This window comes from Aquarana catesbeiana, linkage group LG13, assembly GCF_042186555.1.
Source record: "Aquarana catesbeiana isolate 2022-GZ linkage group LG13, ASM4218655v1, whole genome shotgun sequence".
Taxonomy (NCBI): domain Eukaryota; kingdom Metazoa; phylum Chordata; class Amphibia; order Anura; family Ranidae; genus Aquarana; species Aquarana catesbeiana.
The window spans coordinates 162,458,048-162,480,681 of record NC_133336.1 but is presented as its reverse complement, the minus strand read 5'-3'; the positions used below and the strand labels follow the sequence as shown (position 1 = coordinate 162,480,681).

The 22,634-nt window shown below is 41.3% G+C and overlaps 1 protein-coding gene across 2 annotated transcripts in view; it reads right to left on the bottom strand.

Moving 5' to 3' along the window:
* The window catches only part of STX7 (syntaxin 7), a 54,684-nt gene that overhangs the window by 13,081 nt on the left and 18,969 nt on the right, over positions 1 to 22,634 (bottom strand). For both annotated transcript variants that reach the window (XM_073608686.1, XM_073608687.1), the window contains 4 exons: positions 12,712 to 12,849; positions 8,253 to 8,305; positions 6,550 to 6,643; positions 2,663 to 2,735 (listed from right to left, as the gene is read on the bottom strand). In XM_073608686.1, coding sequence (XP_073464787.1) covers positions 2,663 to 2,735; positions 6,550 to 6,643; positions 8,253 to 8,305; positions 12,712 to 12,849 — 358 coding nt within the window. The remainder of the gene's footprint in view (positions 1 to 2,662; positions 2,736 to 6,549; positions 6,644 to 8,252; positions 8,306 to 12,711; positions 12,850 to 22,634) is intronic.

The following is a 22,634-nucleotide window of genomic DNA, read 5'->3' as shown; positions in this document are numbered from 1 at the left end:
ACTTTCTGCTTTTTCTGCTTCTAACGTTTTGTCAGTTAGACTGTGCCATCATCACAGCGCCGGAGCCTGCGATACCCAGAAGTAACTCCGGGAGCGATGGCAGCCGCCGGAGCGGGGTATGAGGACGGCTGCAGGGGCTTCGATCTCAGGTAAGTAATTCATAATAAGCTATGCTATGCATACTAGCTCATTATGCCTTTATCTTGCATTTTTTTTTTATAGGGTTTACAACCACTTTAATAAAAACACAACATATAAAAATCAACTTACAGAGTTTCAGATACAAAAGGCGTGGAGCGCACGCTGACTCACGGCGAACCTGGAAGAACCCTATCACTATGCAAAGCGCCTTTCTATCTGAAACTCTGCAAGTGGATTTTTATATGTTGCGTTTTTATTAAAGTCTAATATACTACACTAGGAGAACTCTCTCTTCATTGAGCCTGTTGGAAATTTGAGGTTTATATAGAGGCAGCAAGTTGGGCATATAGAAAGAAAAGAGAAGATCTGTGGTACCCCCACCACCAGATATAAGCAAGTTTGACCCCCCAGACTGAAAAGCTGAGGGTCTATTTATTCTGGGGAGTAGGGAAACAAGAGGGGTGTGTGCCACACTGCACACCATGTTTACCTGGAGCACTTCAGCACTTTCAATATGAACTTTTGAGCACTGAGAATTTTACTGGAAGAAGGATGTTCACTAAATTAATTAAGAAATTTGTCACATTTTCATTTGGACTAATTTCTTTATTATTTACATCTTTATGTTTTTTTGTTTGCCCACTAAGTCGCAAAGAATGTAAGAAACCAGATGCCACCATAATAATGGGTTGTTGGTATCTCACAAAAGGTATTCAAAGACATCATAACTCACCTCCAGCGGTACATACAGTGCCAGCAATGTTACCCGCCCCCAAATACGACTTGTAGAAGCAACATTGCTGGCACTGTACGTACCACTGGAAGTGGGTTATTCCTGCCTAAGAATACAAGGATAGCTTACCTGAAAGATCTGCAGAAACAGGTGACGCTGTTATCCTAGTGAGTGTGTTGGTGATCCATCCAGCCCTTAATTCTTTACATTCTGCTGTTGACCTTGCTATAATTTGAGGGTCAATATGATCTGGTAAGCAGACTTGCCCCCCTTCTCACAGTGGTGATGACTGCATGCACATCCTTTCTCACAGAAGCTGGTGTGGGGATTCTTTTACTGTACTTTTTATGTATTTGTGGACATTTATGTGATGCTTATCTAGACTTTAACACTGAGTTAGCGCTGCACCCCTCATGTATTGTGGATGTTGCAAGTTTGTCCAGGAACACTTCTTTACAGTCCAGTGTAAGTGCAGATCAGCGGGGGATTGGGGATAATTGAACTTGGTTTAGTTCAATTGTGCTCAGTGTGTGTGCATCCTAAGGGTGCATAAATACTGGGACCAGTTAAACTGAACCATGTCTAAGTTCAATTCTCCCCACCCCCCCACTGGTCTGCACTTACACTGGACTGTAAGGAAGTGTTCTCGGGCACACTCCTCTGCCAGCCAGCCAGTGACCTGTTCGTCAGTACACTCACACTGATAAAAACTGTACCAGACAACAAATAAACCATGCCCAGGTCCACCTCTTCCAAGTGGTCACCAGCATGGTATGCTTAACCATCCCAGGGTGTTGTTCGGAGTACTCACACTACACAATGAACCATACCAAGGTAGTGAAACATGCCTGGGAACGGGTGAAACTGCCAGTGTGCGTGCACCCTTAGAAGGGGTCATTTCAGGCACGGTTCATTTGTGGTCCAGTATTGTTCGCTTCAATGTGAGTGCAGACCATGCTTGAGCACATAACTCTCCATAGATGACTTAGCCTAAAAGCAGGGATGACTGTGGTCTGGTTGGCAGAAGTGATGATGTTAGCGTGCCCAGGAACACTTCCTAATAGCCCAATGTGAATGCATACCAGCGGGGAAGTAGAGGTCAATGAAACCCCCGACATGGTTTAGTGTAACTGGTCCCAGTGTGAGTACACCACAAGTTGCAATCCTGCGATAGCAATGTCCATCTCTAATGCCAGTTGTCAGCCTCTGTCCTTATCCACACATGAATATCTACCCAAAAAAAAAAAAAAGAAAAAAAAGGAATGCAGATAAAATGTTAAGCTCCCAATTAAAGAAGCAACTGTCTATGCCCCGTTCAGTGCGTGAAAATTTATTACACTGGGAGAAGGACTAGTGGTGTCAACATGACTAAAAGACTCATCACACTTGATATCCATTTAGGAGGAAGCAAGTGCCAGCTGATCAATTATTTGTATTTTTGTTTTAATGGCCAAAATTGAAAGATTTATTTATATCAGTCAGGCTGCGGTTATTTGGATCATGCTTTTTTTTATCATAAATTGCATTGTGGCCTTTATTCGCTCTTTTTTTACATTAGAACGGCAGTTTAATTGCTGTTAATATTTATCAAGTCAAAACAAGCTTGATTAATAAATATAATAATTTTGGCAGAATGGAACGTTGGAGCTTCAAAAAAAATGCAATGACAGGTAAAGGAACTTTTATTTTAAAAGAGCCTCACCTTCAGATTTAATCACATAAGTAGTAAATATCTGCTGATGGTAAAGTGTAAAATTAGCAAATTCATTACTTATAATACAAACTCACCAATCATTTCTCCTTGCTCGTGAACCATCATGCCCAAGTCTTTAAATATTTCATTTATTCCTCTAATATCTTCCTGTTGGAAATAAATACAGAAATGTTTCTATAAAATTATACATGAATCATTTGCTAAAATGATGGTGTTCCTACCTAAACATCACATTGTAGAACATCAGAACAAATTTTTAATACACACCCAGTTTCCTATCCATGTGTGTTAGTGATGGGGATTAAACAAGCCTGTCAAGACAGATCCTATGGGCCATTGCTCATTTGTTATGGAGGGTACAGGGTATGGAAATGTCATACTTGTCCTTCCTTCACCAAGTCAATGATCTATGTCACTAATTTCTGGTCAGTTATTTAACATATAATGAAATCAGGATCAAGAAAATAGCCCGAGTCTGCATCTTTAAACACAAATCAGCATTTGCATCTTCTGTATGTGTTTTCTAACTGGTTGCATTTATGTGGTTCTTCATACTCAAGAGATAACCTACAGTGTTTCCTAAAGGAAGGATAAGTAATACATAGCATTAAATAATGATAATATGAATATCTTAAATGAATTTAAAATGTATCTTTAAGGTTAACTAGAGAATCTTCTTTTGTGCCTAACCAAAGTGTCTGACAAAATCTATCCTTAAAGTGGAGTTACTCTCCACTTTTGAACTTGTACCTACAGGTAAGCCTATAATACGGCTTTACCTGTAGGTACAGTGAATATCTTCTAAATCTACACTGTTTAAGAGACATTCACAAGCGATGCTGCCATGTCACTGACTCATTTGCTTTGAAGGGACGGAATACCCGTGCTGTACCTTCAGAGCTTTGTGATGGAGCAGAGGGCTCCTGAGCGCATGTGCGGGAGTGACATCACTGCAGCTCCGGCCATTTATACAACCAAGCCTGTGAACCCAGAAGGAAGACCGGATGAAGATGGCAGCGCTGGGGATCCTGGACAGCACTGGCCGGCAGGGATCCGCTTTGCAGGCAAGTCTGTCATAATATGCTAGTATGCGGTGCATACTAGTACAATATGACTTAACCCTGCAGGGGGGCCCTACTTAATTTTTACTCCAGTGGTAATTTACTACCGCTTTAAGAATTGGACTTCAAAACACAGTATATGGGGTTACCAAGTGCCAAACTAGGTGACCCAAGGAGTACCTCTATGTCACTTTGATTTGCAGCCATCACAGTCATTCTGTTTAGAGTGGGATTAGCCAATAGGTGGCTATTAGGAATACAACACATAAAACACTTTAAAGATAGTTCATCTCCACAGTATCAAACCTTTTTGGCTCAAAAAGCTGGGCAGTCTACCGTGTGCTTTTATAGCCCAATCTAAAGTTTGTAAAGACCTAAAGAAGAAGTATGGTCAAAGCTCAGGAGGGACGTACTGGAAATGGAGCGAGTGCAAAGAAGGGCAACAAAGCTAATAAAGGGTCTGGAGGATCTTAGTTATGAGGAAAGGTTGCGAGCACTGAACTTATTCTCTCTGGAGAAGAGACGCTTGAGAGGGGATATGATTTCAATTTACAAATACCATACTGGTGACCCCACAATAGGGATAAAACTTTTTCGCAGAAGAGAGTTTAATAAGACTCGTGGCCACTCATTACAATTAGAAGAAAAGAGGTTTAACCTTAAACTACGTAGAGGGTTCTTTACTGTAAGAGCGGCAAGGATGTGGAATTCCCTTCCACAGGCGGTGGTCTCAGCGGGGAGCATTGATAGCTTCAAGAAACTATTAGATAATCACCTGAATGACCGCAATATACAGGGATATGTAATGTAATACTGACACATAATCACACACATAGGTTGGACTTGATGGACTTGTGTCTTTTTTCAACCTCACCTACTATGTAAGAACTATGTAAGAACTATGTGAGCTTTTTTCACCCTAATTCTCCTATAGATCACAAGAGTGCAGTTCATTCTGCACCCCCTGTGACCCATTTTCAGCCGACGCTGATCTCACTCAGCGAGTCCAGGCTCTGGCAAGATCCTGCGCTTAGGTGTAGTGCTAGGGACGTTTAACACTTTTCTGCTTGGCTGGCTAGTAGATCCTCGCATGTACTACAAACAATAACAAAAACAAGGGGCACCGAGCTAGTGCATTACCAAAATAACAATTTATTAGGAATATGAAATAAAAGTATTCTACTTATTTGGCTCTGAAGAAGAGGGCTCGACCCTTGAAATGCATTAGCCTTAGGAAGCTATTGAGGGCTCCCCAAACCACTGGTTAAGTACTGTTACATAGTTAGTCAGGTTGAAAAAAGACCATCTAGTTCAACCAAAAAAAAAATACAATCCCATATACACAAACCTTCACCCACAGTTGATCCAGAGGAAGGCACTAAACCCCAAAAAGTATGCTCCAATTTGCTACAGCAGGGGAAAAAATTCCTTCCTGATCCCCCGAGAGGCAATTGGATTTTCCCTGGATCAACTTTAACCATTAAGATTAGTACCCAGTTATATTATGTACATTTAGGAAAGAATCCAGGCCTTTTTTAAAGCAATCTACTGAGCTGGCCAGAACCACCTCTGGAGGGTGTCTATTCCACATTTTCACAGCTCTTACTGTGAAGAAACCTTTCCGTACTGTGGACCTGGAGGCTGTCTCATCTGCGTCCTTTTATATGCCAATGCATGTGAGGAGTTTGTAAGTAAAATACTTTTCTTTCACATTCCTAATAAACTGCTATTTTTTTTAATTCACTAGGACGGTGCACCCACTTTTTGTTGTTGCTCGGAAAGATCCCGATTATAATATCAGGATCCACTCGGATGCCTGGACCAGCAGGTGGCTCAGCCTCTCAGCAAGCTGCTGGGAGACTGAGCCACCCACTCCCACCCCCTTCACACCCCAGCTCTCCTGTAAAGGGCAGAGCACAGAGACGGTGACTGACAGTCAATTGCTCTCTGTTCACTGAAGGCTAAGAATTGAGCGATTAGCTTTCTTTGGTCGCTCAGTTTTCAGTCTTAGACTCCTAGGGGAGTATAATTTTTTTTTTTTTAAAAGAACCCCATACTTCTCTTTTGGTCACACATAGTTCAATATTTAGCAGATTCCTGTAAAATCCAAGCTGTGAGTGGCCCTGCCAACACTAATAGGCTTGACAAACTTCAATAGAGAAATCAAAGCAGCCAGGCGAAAAAAAAAAAAGAAAAGAAATGGTGGCCGAACAGTGACTGCATCCTATCAGCTGTAGTCACTGTTCGGTTTCTGACAACTGTGGGTGCTGGCGTCAAAATACAAAAGCCAGCAGCAGATTTGTTCATCCACACTGTTCAGCATGGATGGTGAAATCTAAAGAGCTCACTGGGCTGAATGAGAAAAATCTTTACATGTATGGACAGCTTTATAAACCACTGTTTGTACTACACAATTTGAAAATTGTCAGCTAAATAGTGACTGCATCCAATCAGATGAAGTCACTGTTCGGGTTTTCAGGCAGCCAAGATTCATTGTAGTAGCTAATTTACCCTGCTTCAGGCTAATCTACAAATAAAAGAAACATTGTGAAGCAATTATTTAAAAATGTGAGTTACACAAAAATAGTTTTAGGTAAATGTAAAATTGCTTAAAAATACTCTATACTTGCATTTACAAACACACTAAAGGATTGTATCACTACTTAATAATATGAGGGCCCGAATCCTTGAGTTTCTCAGCTTAACCTGCCTTTTAATTGCAGTAAATATTTTTTGTTCTTTTCTATAGAATATCTCTGCTGGATAAATACTTGCTTCCCGTTTCACTTTTTTTTCTTTTTTTTTTAGATGTTTTATGACATTTTAATGTCTGTAACAATTATTATTTGTTCCTTTGTGAAAAAATAAAAAATCCTTTGTGTAAATAAATAGAAACACACCTCAAGTTGAAGTATTGCAGACTCACGCTCTTCTATAAGCCTTAGGTCATCTTCCGTAATGTCATCTTCTTGCATGACCTGTGATTGGCTCTCACTGTAATAAAACATCACGTGTAAGTTAATATATTGCTTATCTGTGGATAATCTTCTCAAAAGTACACAGTAAATGACAAGCAGAAGTTTTATGATGTTGTAAAGCCCCCAGGTTTTTCACCTTAATGCAAAGTGCCCCCAGGGAAAGCGGCTTTGCTATGCATTAAGAAGAAAAACCTTCTGTGCTGCAGCTCCGCTCCAGAACCCCTCCTTTTTCTTATCTGAACCCGATCCAGCGATGTGCATGAGCGCAGCAGATCCAGTTGCTGTCTCTCTCCTAATTGGACAGATTGTTAGCAGCAGGAACCATTGGCTTCCGCTGCGGTCAATCAGATCCAATGACACGGGAGCAGGGGGTAGGACCGAGTCCCGCTGTCTGTGTCAATGGACGCAGCAGCTGGACTCGGGAGCGAGCCCACATGGGTGCCCCCAGGGAAAGCGGCTTTCCGTGGGAGCACCCGATGAGGGGGAAGGGCTTGGAGCACAGGCGGGGAACACCCCAGAAGAAGAGGATCGGGGCTTCTCCGTGCAAAATGATTGCACAGAGCAGGAAAGTATAGGCATGTTTGTGACCGTATTTTTATTTAAAAAAAAAAAAAAAAAGGGTGTTTACAACTCCTTTAAATAAAATACATTTAAAAGTTCAGCTTTATGACTGCTAATCTTTGGATAATCTTTTAAAAAGTACATAGCAAATGACAAGTAGAACTTAGATAAATGTCAGTTAAACATCCACTTTGTTAGTGCTATAAAAGTACAGGAAGCATTTCATTCTAAAGTCAGATTAGCATGTGAATACAATAATCAATAAATCAAAAATATATTTTCTATTAAGAATACAATTTTTTCCCCACCCTTCTAGATCTCCTTTTAGTAGAGTATAGATGGTTTAGAACCTCTATCAAATTTTTATTGCTGCTCAGTCGCAAGATTATCATTACCCATGTTATCAATGAGACAAAAAGGGGAGACAAAAAGGGAAGACAAATCTCTGCAATGGTGACGTGAACAGCAATATAAATCTGACAGGCATTCTAAACTTTTAAGGCTGTACTCAAAACTAACAAAGTTTTGATGGGAGTTGTATATTAGGCTCACTCTCCTTTCACTCTACATACAATAAAGCTGGCCATACACTTATAGATTTTCAGAACGACCGTTCATACGAAAATTCTCAGTACATTCAAAGATTTGATGAATATTGTTTGAAAGTACTTCAAAATGTAAATGTAATGTTAATTTGAAACAAACTTTCCTAAAAAAAAAAAAAAACACATACACAGTTAGAAATTAATGTATTAAAGAAAAATTTCCATGCTGATACTTCGAATTTTCATGTCACTGCGGTTGAAAAAAAAAAAAAAAAAAAATGACGTTTCGACCCCACTAAGAACTGGAAAACATTTTAAATGAAATTCTACTAGTGTATGGCATTTGCTAGTTCTTGGTACAATCTATTGTATGTCCATCAGTATAGAAAATTTCCAATATGGGGAGGCTAAAGACTTAAGAACTAAAAAATCCCCCCCCAAACAAAGAATTTTACAGTATATGTGGGTAATCATTTTTTCTAAAACTTTTTCTAAAATATTAGTTTTTTTCTGCCTTACTTATTCCAGTTGACCAGTGCGCCATCTCTGAGACCATCATCTGCCCCACCAGCCTAATGTGTAGAAAACAGCAAAGAAGAAACATCTGTATAAATATACAAGCTCTGCATTGCCAACAGTCCACATGTCAATTCTGGAATCAAATGGTGCTATTAAAATAGAGGCAGAATTTCAAAACCCTAGTTATAAAAAGGAAATATTTTTCAATAGCAATTCCAGACAATGGGTGAAAGCAATCACTGAGCCAATAATACTTTTAAGTAAACACAATAACTATACTAAAAAAAAAAAAAAAAAAAAAAAAAACATTTCAAGGCTTTTTATGTAAGGATTAACATTCCGCAGAAAAATAGGAGGCAATGACGCTTACATGTGGAGGTGCCATCATCCCTACATAATAGCATTTAACAAGAAAGTGGACAATTGTAAGAGAACAACTGTAGTTTAGAATAAAATGGTGTCCCGGCACACTTACCAGCCAGCCTGCAAAACAACCAAATTGGCCCCCTCTAACAGTTTACCATAAAAACATGGGGTTTGGTTTACACACATTTGTAAATACAAGTGTGCAGGGGCTGCATGCCTTTGCTGCCTTTGTGCTCTTGCTGGGCATCACGTGCGTCCCTGTGCCTTTAAGCAGGGGTGGGCTCCCTCCAGGCATACCTGCTCTTTATCTATCTATTCTTCTACAGGTGCATCTCATAAAATTAGAATATCGTCAAAAAATAAATTAATTTCAGTAATTCAATTAAAAAAGTGAAACTCATTTATTATCCAGATTCATTACACACAGAGTGATAGATTACAAGCATTTCTTTTTTATTTTGATGATTATGGCTTACAGCTAGCGAAAACCCCAAATTCTGTATCTCTGGAAACTAGATATTACATATGACCAATTAAAAAAAAGGATTTTTAAAATTTGCTTTGTGAAATGTATGTCCATGTACAGTATAGTATGCACCTAATGCCGCGTACACACAAGCGGACTTTTTGACCGGACTGGTCCGATGGACTGAGTCCAGCGGACAATCCGACCGTGTGTGGGCTTCATCGGACCTGCAGCAGACTTTTTCGGTCGAAAATCTGACAGACTTTAGATTTGGAACATGTTTCAAATCTTTACGTCGGAACTCTGCCGGACCCAGTTCCTATCGAAAAGTCCGCTCGTCTGTATGCTAGTCCGATGGACGAAAACCGACGCTAGGGCAGCTATTGGCTACTGGCTATCAACTTCCTTATTTTAGTCCGGTCGTACGTCATCACGTACAAATTCGTTGGACTTTGGTGTGAGCGTGTGTAGGCAAGTTCGTTTGTTAGGAAAGTCCGCCGAAAGTTCGTCGGATAGACAGTCGGACCAGTCCGGTCAAAAAGTCTGCTTGTGCGTACGCGGCATAATACTTGGTTGGGCTCCTTTTGAATGAATTTACTGCATGAATGCGATCAGCCTGTGGCACTGCTGAGGTGTAATGGAAGCCCAGTTGCTTTGATAGCGACCGTCAGCTCATCTGCATTGTAGGGTCTTCATTTTGACTATACTCCACAGACTCTCTATAGGGTTTAAGTCAGACAAGTTTGCTGGCCAATCAAGCACAGTGATACCATAATCATTAAACCAGGTATTGGTACTTTTGGCAGTGTTGACAGGTGCCAAGTCCTGCCGGAAAATGAAATCAGCATCTCCTAAAGCTGGTCAGCAGAGGGAAGCATGAAGTGCTGTAGAATTTCCTGGTAGAGGGCTGCGTTGACTTTGGACTTGATAAAACACAGTGGGCCAACACCAGCAGATGACATGGCTCCCCAAATCATCACTGACTGTAGAAAATGTTGCATTTCATTTGGAAATGAAGGTCCCAGAGTCTGGCAGAAGAATGGAGAGGCACGGAATCCAAGTTGCATGAGGTCCAGTGTTTCCACAGTCAGTGATGATTTCCCATGTCATCTGCTGATGTTTGTCCACTCTGTTTTATCCAAAGTTAGCGCAGCCCTCTACCAGGAAATTCTAGAGCACGTCATGCTTCCCTCTGTTTATCAGCTTTATGGAAATGCTGATTTCATTTTCAGGCAGGACTTGGCACTTGCCCACACTGCCAAAAGTACCAATACCTGGTTTAATGATCATGATATCACTGTGCTTGATTGGCCAGCAAACACGCCTGACCTAAACCCCATAGAGAATCTGTGGGGTATTGTCAAGAGGAAGATGAGAGACACCAGACCCAGCAATGCAGATGAGCTGAAAACCACTATCAAAGCAACTTGGGCTTTAATAACACCTCAGCAGTGCCACAGGTTGATCGCCTCCATGCCACGCTGTATTGATGCAGTAATTCATACAAAAGGAGCCCCGACCAAGTATTGAGTGCATACTATACCGAACATAGACATGCTTTTCAGTAAGCCAACATTTCTGTATCAAAAATCCTTTTTTTTTTATTGGTCTTATATAATATTTATTATAATATATATTATAATTTTCTGAGATACTGAATTCTGGGAAATCACTAGCTGTAAGCCATAATCATCAAAATTGAAAGAAAGAAGGAAAGAAATGCTTGAAATATAACACTCTGTGTGTAACGCATCTATATAAAATATGAGTTTCACTTTTTGAATTGAATTAGGCCTCTTTCACACGGATGATCCGTATGTCCGTTTTTCATCCATCCGTTTTCGGATGAAAAACGGACATACAGTCATCCCTATGGAGCGTCGGATGTCAGCGGTGACATGTCCGCTGACATCCGACCCCGCTCCGATCCGAAAAGTGTAACGGAGGAAAAACCTACTTTTCCCTCCGTTTTCGGATCGGATCGGATGACGACGGACACTACGGACCGTCATCATCCGATCCCCCCATAGGGGAGAGCGGCGCTCTGACAGGTCCGTCGCTGCACACTGTGCAGCGATGCACCTGTCATCTTCCTGCTCAGCGGGGATCGGCGGAGCGATCCCCGCTGAGCCAGCGTGTGTTCACGGGGCGGATCATGACTGATCTGCCCCGTGTGAAAGAGGCCTTACTGAAATAAACTTTTTGATGATATTCTAATATTATGAGATGCACCTGTATGTGCTCCTACTATGGAGGCTCTGGAAATTTAGAGAGTTAGGCCTAGTACACACTAGTATTTTTTTTTTTCCTTCAACCCAGCAGGGCTGAATGAAAAAAAAAAAAAAAACTGACAGCTCAGGAGGAGCAGCTGTACAAACTACCTGATATCAGTGCAGCGATCTCCCCTGCTGTTCTATTGTGTTCTGACAGGGAGACTGCCCACTCCCCCACTGCCGGAACACTCCAGTCAGTGCTCTCAGCTATTGGCTGAGAACGCTGATCGGGAGCCAATCGGCAGACCTTTTTCGGTCATGCCCCTTCGAGAAATGTCGGGCGGTTTCTATTGAACCGGCTGATTGCCGCCCGACATTTGGCCCGTGTGTACTAGCAGGTCCACAGTATGTACAGAGGTCCTTTGGCGTGGGTACTGCAGCTTACGCATATATTTGCATATGTGTGCAAACAAAGGCCTCTGTTTTTCCTGTAAACTGTTAGACATGGCCAATTTGGTTGCTTTGCAGGAAATCTTTTGGTTTGTGATGTGCATTACCTTTCCATGTGCACCTTGCTGCAAAGGCCGGTTATAGGTTGGGGTGGTTGCCACTTTTTTGTAGTTAGAATAAAATGGTACACTATGCTGGGATCATGTGAGCTGAAGGTCATAGAGAGGGCGATTATTATGTTGCAGAACTGTACAGTATATGGCATTTTTTCTGTTGCTAGCATCATATGGAAGGAGAATAGAAGAAGGCGTGGATTGAGAAAAGTTAGATGAAGAGTGGGGAAAAGGAGCAGTGGAAGTGAAGACTAAAGGGGGTGAAAGGAAAAAAGGAAGGTGGGAGTGGAGAGATTTAGAGGCAAGGGAAGAATAAAGAGTTGAGGGGAGGGGAACAGAAACAAGGTGGCCAGTAGGGTCCGGTCAGGCACATGGCATCCTTAGTTTTTTGGAGAGCAGCTTCAGAGTGAGAGAAGGGAATGATCTATGTTCATATGGCGATTACATTCTAACCATGGGAATCATGTTACTAGACAAACTTTGACAAAACAATATTTAGGTAACACTGCTCTATTATGGCTTTAAACCACCAACTGAAAGTTGATGTATTTGGCTCTTAGATCCTTCACTGTGATCGTAAAAGTCTGGACATTAGCAGAGTGCATGAAATTGGCAGATCCTGTTATTAGTGGATTCAAAATGGACCAAGCATAGAAGAAACTATTACATTCCATCTATACATTACACCCATGATCCTGAAAGGAGCCCAAAAAATCATAAAGCTGAATGATGGAATGCAAACATTGTATACTCAATGATATAGTCTAGTTTGCAGGCTCAAAGTTTGGAAGGGGTTCTACACAGCCCATCCATTAGCCAAGCAAAGACTATACCTCTGATGTTTAACTTACAGATAGTCTGGAACCTGCGCGGACTCTGGCCACAAACTCTTTCTCCTTCTCTGCAGCTTGTCTCTGAATTTTCTGAAAGTTTGTTAGCGCAGAGCTGAACTCATTCAGGAGTCTGTCTTTTTGCAGTTTTCTCTGTCTCTGACAAACAAAGAGAACACAAGGTTATAGAAATGCATTTGAAATCTCTACTGTACAAAAGTTTACCATTTGACACAATTTTCATGCACATCTTAAACCCCTAATTACTCTTTTCGTGTTTTAAGGCTTAACGTACACGGGACATTTTACAACCTCTCTTGAACAATTTAACTTGACAGGTAGTAACCGACGTTTAAAAGTGTCCATTTTGCCGGGTTTACATGCCACACTTAATTTAAATTTTTTCCCAAAATAGTAAAAAATTGAAAGCGCCATTGGACAAAACGTGGCTAAATGCGAGTTACCGCGTTTACAAGCTGTTACAGACATTTGGCGTTTTAAACGCCTCTGAACATCCGTCCTGAAAACCTTTTTTTTTTGCTTTCCAAAAAATGCTTCTAAACTCAACCGCCTAGAAACGACCCTGTGTACATGTACTGATAACATAGAGGAGAGTTCAGGGGCAGCTGAAAAAAATGCCCAACTGCTCCTAAACGTCCATTTACCAGTAGCAATGTACATGAAGGCTAAATGATTAACTTCACCCACTTTGACAAAAAATTTAAAGTCAGCAACTAGAAATACTGTAGCTGCTGACCTTAAATAAACATGTACTTACCAAGAAGTCCAGCGCTGTCTTCCTTTAACCTGAAGTCTTCACAGGTCCATTTAAATCCCAAGCTGCCATATTGGATATGGGGACCAGCTATGACTTCCTGAAGACTGACAGCAAGCCCCCTACTGTGCAAGGCACTGACAACGGGGAGACTGACGTGTGACATGTGTATTCCAGGAGGAAACAGGCCTGGGGGGGGCATGAAACAAGCAGACGTCATCCTTTCCTTCCCAAGAAATAAGTAAATGGGAGCAAGTGCCTGTTTGAAAAAGTGCTTGCTATCCTACCCCCACATCCAAAAATTTAAAAAAAAATGTCAAATGTGTAAAAGAGATGGAGGAGTGATCAGATGTGACTAAAGGTCCACTTTAAGCACAGAAATGCATACTGTAAGTACTATCCTACTCTTGTTGAAGTTGTCTAAATATATAAAAAAAAGAAATGAAAGATAAGTCACATCAAATAAACAGGGAACTCTAAGGAATGACTTAGAATTTCCTGCGTCATTTTCTTAGCTTGAATCCCCTCAGTTCTAGGTGTCCGTTTATCAGAGATAATTTATCTAATTTCAGTTCTCAGAGAAAAATCTTCTCCTCTGGCACCCCGTTTATAAAGTGGAGAACATTTGTTCTCAGAAGGAGAGATGAGAAGTTTTTCCTCTGAGAACACCTGAGATCTGAGTAGAAGGGGCAGAGCTGTCTGATCTCCTGAGACACCTGTGTGATTACAGAGCAGCTGAGTTTTAAAAGTGAAACCAAAGTTAAAAAGACTGTGTGATTACATGAAAATATTAAAGGGGTTGTAAAGGTATTTTTTTTTTTTAAAATAACAAACATGTTATACTTACCTTCACTGTGCAGCTCGTTCTGCACAGAGTGGCCCCGAACCTAATCTTCTGGGCTCCCTCGGCGGCTGTTTCAGCGCCTCCCCGCAAGCATTTACCACCTTAATGCGAGCTCCCTCGCATGGTGGTGAGTGCTTGCGGGCGCGCTCCCGTGATACAGCCGGCGGCTATAGCCGCTCGCTGTATCACTCGGCCCCGCCCCCGGCGCGCCGCGTCATCGGATGTGATTGACAGCAGCGCGAACCAATGGCTGCGCTGCTTTCAATCCATCCACTGCAGCCAATCAGCGACCAGGCTGAGCTGCAATGAAGATGACGAGGACGAGCAGCGAAGATTCGAGGCGTCAGGTAAGTAAAACGGGGGGGCTGGGGGCGGCGGTACTGTCAAAAGTTTTTTCACCTTAATGCATAGAATGCATTAAGATGAAAAAATTTTTACCTTTACAACCCCTTTAAGCACTAGCGCTTTTTTAAAAACATATTGGCCCTTTAGCGCACATTTTGGCACAGGTTATTTTAACACGCATTTTGGTGTGGTTTGTAACCAACATTTAGGGGCTTCTTTTAGCATGTAGTTTGACACTTTGTTAAAGTGCATTTTGATTTGCTTTTTATGCGTATTTTGGTAAACAGCACATTTGCTATCCACTTTTGGGGTGCCAGTAACAATTAATGGCATTGCAAACATATCATGCATTTTGCATGCGTTTCCGGAATGCACACAAAAACACAGGTAAAAAATTTGCCAAAATATGTGTTAAAAAAAGCACCAAAATGCACATAAAATGTGCTAAAATGTGTTTTAAAAAAACAAGCCAAAATGTGTGCTGAAAAAAGCAGCAAAAACTGCATCAAAAACCGTACCAAAATGCACACAAAAAAGGCCCAAAAAGCCAAATTTAACATTTTTGAGCATGGAGTGTTGTGCATTTTTCAATGCACATTTTGGCACGTTGGTAGTGTATTTGTCAAATGACCAAATGTATGGCAAAATGCATATCTAACTGCATTTGGGGTGCCATTAACAATTAATGGCACACCCAGAAGCTCATTGCATATTTTGACACAATTTTACAGCAATTTGGAATTGTGGCAAGAATTGCGCAATTCTGCATTGCTCAGATGTGAATGGGTCCTAAAAGACAATACATTATAACTATACTGTGTGTGTATATATATATTTTGTGTGTGTACATATCACACACATACATAATAAAAAAAAAAAAAATATATATATATATATTATATATTTATTGATTATATCAATCTTTAAGCTTGCTGTTGCTGATTTTAGGAAGAAAGAAGCCTCCTTGCTCACATCGTAGCAGCTTCTCAACCTCTGAGCTGGAGAATCTGGGACGGAGATATTTTACAGAGATGGCCAGTGAGATCTTCAGATCTCACCTTCATAAACTGGTCATCTGCGTAAAAGTGAATGAGAAGTGAAGAACATGTTCTCCACTCCTCAGCTTCATAAACTGACACACCTGAGAGATCAGCTGTGATCATCAGGATCTTGGCTCTTCCCTGTTTGATAAACCTACACCCTAGTCTGGCGGCTTGGACAAAAAGGTAAAAGGTAAAAAAAAAAAAAAAAAAAAAATGTATACTCAGTTTGCTTATAACAGCCGAGGTTCAGTGTAAAAAAAAACACAACTTGGGTCATCTAAAATTAAATTTTTTAATTAACTTTAAAATAAAAAATGGTGGTAAATTTCCTCTTTTGCAGTGAAATTTCAGAAAGACCCCAATACATCTTTGTTTTGTATTCCCACTCACAGCATACCTATTATAATTTAACAAATATTTGTTACCTTTCTAGGCGTTTGTTTGGAGCAGGGCTTGGGCAGAGACTGCCCGCTATTCTGAACAATTTGAAATGAGAGGAAATGCAATCTGTCTCCACTGATAAAAGGAAACATCAAGTTTCCTCATTATCATAGAATGCCAGCTTCTAGATCATTAACCCTTTGTAAGGACAGACATTGTTCAAATCTAGTTTACAACTGATAATGAGATGTGCCAGTACAGTACAGACAGGGTTAATTATGATGAACTTTAATTCCTAAGCCCTCTCAGCACAGCAGAGGAAAACTTCAGATTTGGAGTTTTCAAAAAGATACAAGTAAAATGTAAGCAGCAATTTTTTCCAGTTATGCTATATGAATAAGAATATGTAATGAAAATAAAAGTAGGTGATTTTAAAGAGGTTGTATACCTTCCTGTATACTTTGTACCTATAGGTAAGCCTAGAATAAGGCTTACCTATAAGTATTGTAAATATCTCCTAAACGTGCGCTGTAGATATTTACTGTATACTGTGCTGATGATGTAATTGGCGCATGGTTCCGAAGGAATGGCCGCCTGTGCTGTTTCTTCAGGAGCGTGTGCCGTGACCGGAAGCGACGTCATGCAGCTCTGGCTGGTCACACAGCCGGAGTCCGTGGCTCCAGAAGGAAGACCGGCAAAGATGGATGTGGCCTGCACTGGGGATGACGCAAGCTTCGTTTGCAGGTAAGTGTCACATAACGTGTTAGTATGCGATGCATACTAGCACATTATGCCTTTACTTTGCAGGGAAGAAAAAATAATAATAATTAAAAAAAAAAAAAAAGAGTTTATTTCCTCTTTAACTCTGACTAAAACACCAGCCTACAAAATGTTTACACGGTTTTTGAGGGCATAAATCTGTTTATATTTGAAGGGCATATATTGTTTCAATAAATACGCTGAATGCATTTTTTATCATAGCTGACAAAGACAAAAATGTAAAAAAAAATTGCATTTGTCACAGTAACAGCTTATAACAGTATTTTTATACTATTTAATGTATTTTATATTTTTACAGGTTGAATAATCACTTTAAAAGCATAGCTGGTCCATGGCATTTGTCAAAGTGTCTCTCCCTGTGATAGGCACAGTAAAAACGTCTTGTTTGTTATCATGTATATCCTGCTGATTTGTTGCCATCCATTGCGACCAAAGGCTATACTGTAATGGGATATTTATTATGTTTTTTTATCACGGAGCATCATGCTGAGGAAAGTTAATATAAAAATTGCAGATGAGAGGAAGTCAATGACCAAATTTTTTACCTATAAAAACAAACAAACATAAAAAAAAAAAAAAACATACCTTTAAAAAAAAAAAAAAAAAATTCCAGATCTTATCATCTCTTGCACTCATACTTGCAGAGTCACTTTTTCCATAGTATTTGATACAGCAATACACTTTAATACAGTAGGCATCAGAGGGCGCTTACAATCTAAACATAGAAGCTTATCCATGGCTGTATGCAGCTGTACATAAGTATACGGCAGTACTTGCATAAACATGTGCATGCCTGTAGGCATATATGACATATGACCCAGGACCAGTGAAAATTTTTTTTTTATTGGTGGCAAACAGAATGCCACCCCCCCTCCCCGGTCAGTAGCACTTACCCCATCACCGATGGCTTCCCCTGCTCGGCGGCCTCCCGTTCTCCATGGGTTCTTCCCTCCTCCTCGACGGCCAACTGGGAGTAGTCTCTTTTCAGCCAATCAGAAAACAGGTCTCACACTCACTTCCTATAAGCCAGATTGAGGATCAGTGTTTCAACAGTGTTGTTAAGCCCGGGTTCACACCTATGGAGCCGGTTCACATATCCCCGGGGCGGCTGCAGAGCGCACTGCACTGTGCGTCTTTGGCTCCGTTTCAGGGCCGAATTCAGGCATAGAATCAGCCCCGATTCGTCCCTGAAACAGGGAACAGGGACGCACAGCGCTCCTGTGTGATCCGCAGCCCGGTATAGTCTGAACCCGGGCTTAATCACTGTTGTAACACACCTGGGTGGGATCGGAGCGCATTCTCTGCGACCTGAGCCCACCCTATTTTGAAGCCTATTAGAGCCTCTGTCTCTAATCAGGTGCTTAAAAAAAAAAAAAATAAACCCTGGCTGCTGCAATTTATGTACCCGGTGCCCTGAAAGGGGCAGGACGCACGAATAGGGGGTGGCTGCAGCGGCCGTGGATAGATTCATGCTATGCATGAATCTATCCATTGCATATGTGGGGGTGGCATGGAGAGAGGGGGCGGCGCCCGGACTGGACGGGCCACCACTGCCCAGGACACAGGCTGTCCACGTTCAGAGCCATACGTCCATATGCATGCATGTGTTTAGGCAAGTACATATGCATATTGTACAGGTCGCCAGGGATGGGTCCTGTACTGGAAATTTATTTCCCCACTATTTCGGTTATGGTCCCCATAAGGGAAAGTTCAAGAGACATTTTTTAGTACTCAGGGGTTCTCACCCATTTAGAGTGAGGGGTCTCTGGGGTAGTCCAATCAGAGAGGAGAGGACTCATTTACAGTACTCTCTGTATTGGTAGTCCTCATTTGGGACCTGGAATTCAGAAGCTCGGAAAGACTGTGGGCGGGAAAGAGCCTCCTAACCCTGATTACAAGGACTTTGGTCCCAAAAGAGTTACATAGTTCCATAGTTAGTAAGGTTGAATAAAGACACCAGTCCATCGAGTTTAACCTGAGTGAGTGTGGGCACGTGTCTACAATTATCCCTATTTTATTTAAGGTACCCATATAGCGCTGTGTCAATTTTTACGCATCGCTCCACACATATATATCGCACACTCACATCAGTCTCTACCCTCAAGGAGCCCTCAATCCAAGGTCCCTAACATTCATATACTAGGGCCAATTTTGGACAGAAGCCAATTAACCTACCAGCATGTCTTTGGAGTTACCTGCTTGCAAGTGAGGCCTGAAAAGCAGCAGGAAGAAGTCAGCGCCTGTCTATGGGGTGACGTGGAATAGTCCACAGGTGTAAGAAAGTGTGGATTGTCTAGTGACTGAGACTCTGTTTTGCTGGGCTCCTGCGGCTTATCATGTACCCTGAAACAGACAGGGACTTTAGACCCAGGTGTGGAATCGAGATACTAGTGATGAGCCATTTAGTGGTAATAAATTATATAAGGACTATGCTTTTATTTTTGCTATTTGTGTTTGCTTGTTTTGTGAGACCAGTAAAGACTATTTCCTTTTACCAGCGGCTGGCTGGTAGTCTCGGGCTCTCAATATTACACAGCACACAGCCATTTATTGCAATGGGAGGCTGAATGTTGTACCTGTGGGCTCCCTTAGGCTACATTTACTCTTGTTCATTCTCTTGACTCGAATGGGCGAGTTTGAGAGGTGGTGACATGGCATGTGAACAGCTCCCTCCGGCTCTATGGTAGGCTTTAGGTGGTAGGAGGGAGGGGAAATATAAAACCATGACTCAACCACCTGTTTTTACCATTTCCTGGCTGCCCTTGCGAGAGGCGCCTTATGCTAGCTTAAGCTATGTGCGTTCTGTACATTCGCAAAAATGGCTAGGCAAATCACAAATCATTTCACATTACACATGTGTACTGTATTTTAACAATGTATTTTACTTGGGGTTCAGATTTTAAAGAGTAGTACGAGGAAGGTAGACTTGTCTATGTAACTCTTCATAGCAATAAAAGGAAAGACTTTGCTTTCACTTTAAAAATGGGTATCTACTAATCATGTCTATTCGTCCATCATAAATATAAAGTACTGATTTACATTTGTTATCATTAAAAGAAACGTGCATCATTCAGAAACTTCCCTTTATGAAAAAAGCACCATAAAAGAGAAAAAGGGAAATGTGTTTAAAACAAAAGTATCTGTTCCTTTTTATGTAGTATGCCTCACTGCACAAGCCTACGCAAATAAATCAACGCAAACCTCTTCACTGCTGCAATGCTTTCAGGAGGTAAGAGGTTATTTGGTTAAAATTTAAACTTTATTAAAGAATTGAAAAAAAAAAATTAAACTTCATTTAAAAAGATAGAGTAAAATAGAGTAAAAAAAAAAAAAAAAAAAAAAAAAAAAAAAAATGATGACTTGCCAATATTTTATGTAGCATTTTTTATGAATAATCTAAAAACAAGCAAAACAATCTGTGCTAATACAAGAACCACACTATCAAAAAAGAATATATGAAGTCCCTTAGTGAATTAAATAGATATTGCAATGTGCACAGCATTTTTCTTAATAAAATTAGTAACTATGACTTTTGTTCTTAAATGTCCAAATGTGCATTTCTCATATGGATTTGGACTTGGATGATTTTTTTTATAGTGCTGCAATTTCTAATGGTTTCTTTTTTAGGAAAAGCATTTCTGTCAGGGCTGGGCTCAGCCCTTCCTTCTCTGAGCTGGCCGCTCAGCTGTCGGCTAATTGCCAGCTCCTATCTCTCCACAGTTACTCAGCTGTTGATGATATCCTGCTCGTCAGTCCTGACTACTTAAGCTGTACAGTCCAGGGAATCTCATCAACATAAACTATCTCCTGCGATTCTGGCTACAGATCCTGCTTGCTGTTCCACTACATTGATCCCTGACTTCTGGCTTTGCTGACTATCCGTTCCGGTTACTGAACTTTGGCTATGTTTTGACTATGTTTTGTCTGCCACCTGGCCAGGAAATGAGGGGAAATCTCCCTCAAAAGGGAAACAGAACAGGAAATCTTGTCAGGATGTTTTTTCTGTCTGTCTGCTACCCTTCAACAGACAGGAAGTGAGGAGTGGGAACAGGGATAGCAATAAAAAAAAGTTTACCTGTACAAAATCCAGTGAGAGCACCAGACAAAGGTCTGAGATTAGGTTCACATCTTTGCGTGTCGGGAATGCATGCATTTCACTTTCTTGATATACATAGAAACTATGTGTGCTTTAGCAGACACATGGTGGTGCCATTAATTGTTAATGCCACCCCCACACATCTGCTAACCCATGCACCATGTGGTTTGAGGCAGCACATTTTTGGAAAAGGGGTCATGGACTCCTATTTTACATTTCTCGTCCGTAGCGCAGCCCATTGAAATGAATGGAATGCCCTATATGTGACAGGTGGAAAGTGTACATGCTTGGTCACATCTGTAGATGTGAACCTAGTAGGAGAGTTCAGAAGCTAGTATGCTTAGGTTCGCTATCAACTGGCCCAAATTATCAAGTCATCAAATGGCTGGTGTCATAGCTGATTACATGTGCAGCACCATGACAACTGCAGATCAAACAAAGGCCAAGATGGTAGCTTCCTTGCCTGAAAAGGAGAGGAGACTTTAGTTCTGCTTTAACCTTTTCACTACAAGGTCCATATGTCATACGAACCTGACAGCGGGAGGTTTCACACATGCATTGGCTGCAGTCACCTGGATTCTGTAAAACTGACAGGCAGGACTACTGCCTGTCAGGTGGAAGCGTTTGGGTGGCTGCGCTGCCGCCAATTGCTTCCACACACCCCTGGTACTGGCACCCCCTGCCATGTATTCCAGGCTCCGCTTGCAGGCCCAGGACTGACATGGGGGTTGCCGGTGGGTGGAGGGAGGGAGGAGAGCAGAAGAGCTCTCCTCCCCTTCTTGCCGCAACCCAGAAAGCGACGTGTATGATATCACTTCTGTGTCACCTGTCACTTTCCCTGGCTAGCATAGTCAGGAAGAAATGTATTGCAATGTGATATGCATTGCAATACATTCAGTGGAGTCCAGAGGTAACATGCAGGGTATTTTAGACTCTGCATGTGTCATTAAAGAGAACATGTCACCTAAATATCATCACATAGGTGACTTTTTGTCCCATATGTGATGAAAAAAAAAAAGTTAAGCAAAAAAAAATTTAAGCAAAAAACCCCCAAAAAACTTTGAGCCCCACCCCCACATAATATATACAGACACGAACGTAAACGCACCCGTCGGGGCACCTACGCACGAAAACGCTGAATGTCATTTACATGTTATATATCGCCGCACAAAACAAAGTGAGAGCAATAAATTCTAGCACAAGTCCTCCTCCATAACACTAAACTGATGACCTTAAAATGATTTTTTAAATGTGTGCAAAAAATTCAAAAATTGCTCTGGCAGCGAAAAGGTAATTATTATATTATTATTATACAGGATTTATATAGTGCCAACGGTTTACGCAGCACTTTACAGGTTATAGATCTCCCCCTTCTTCAGGGCTTAAAGTGATTGTACACCCTGTACAATCACTTTTACCTACAGGTAAGCCTATATTAAGGCTTACCTGTAGGTGCTGGAAATATCTCCTAAACCTCCACGGTTTAGCAGATATTTACAATAAAGCCGTGCACCGATGTCTACGGCGCATGAGCTCTTTAGAAAGGGCAGATCGTGACGTTTCTAAAGGGGGTCATGCTGTGACTGACGGCTCCCACGTGCATGCGCGGGCGTGACGTCACGTGACTCCGACCAGTCACAGAGCCGGAGTTCGCGGCCTGGAAGGAAGAGGGGTGAAGAT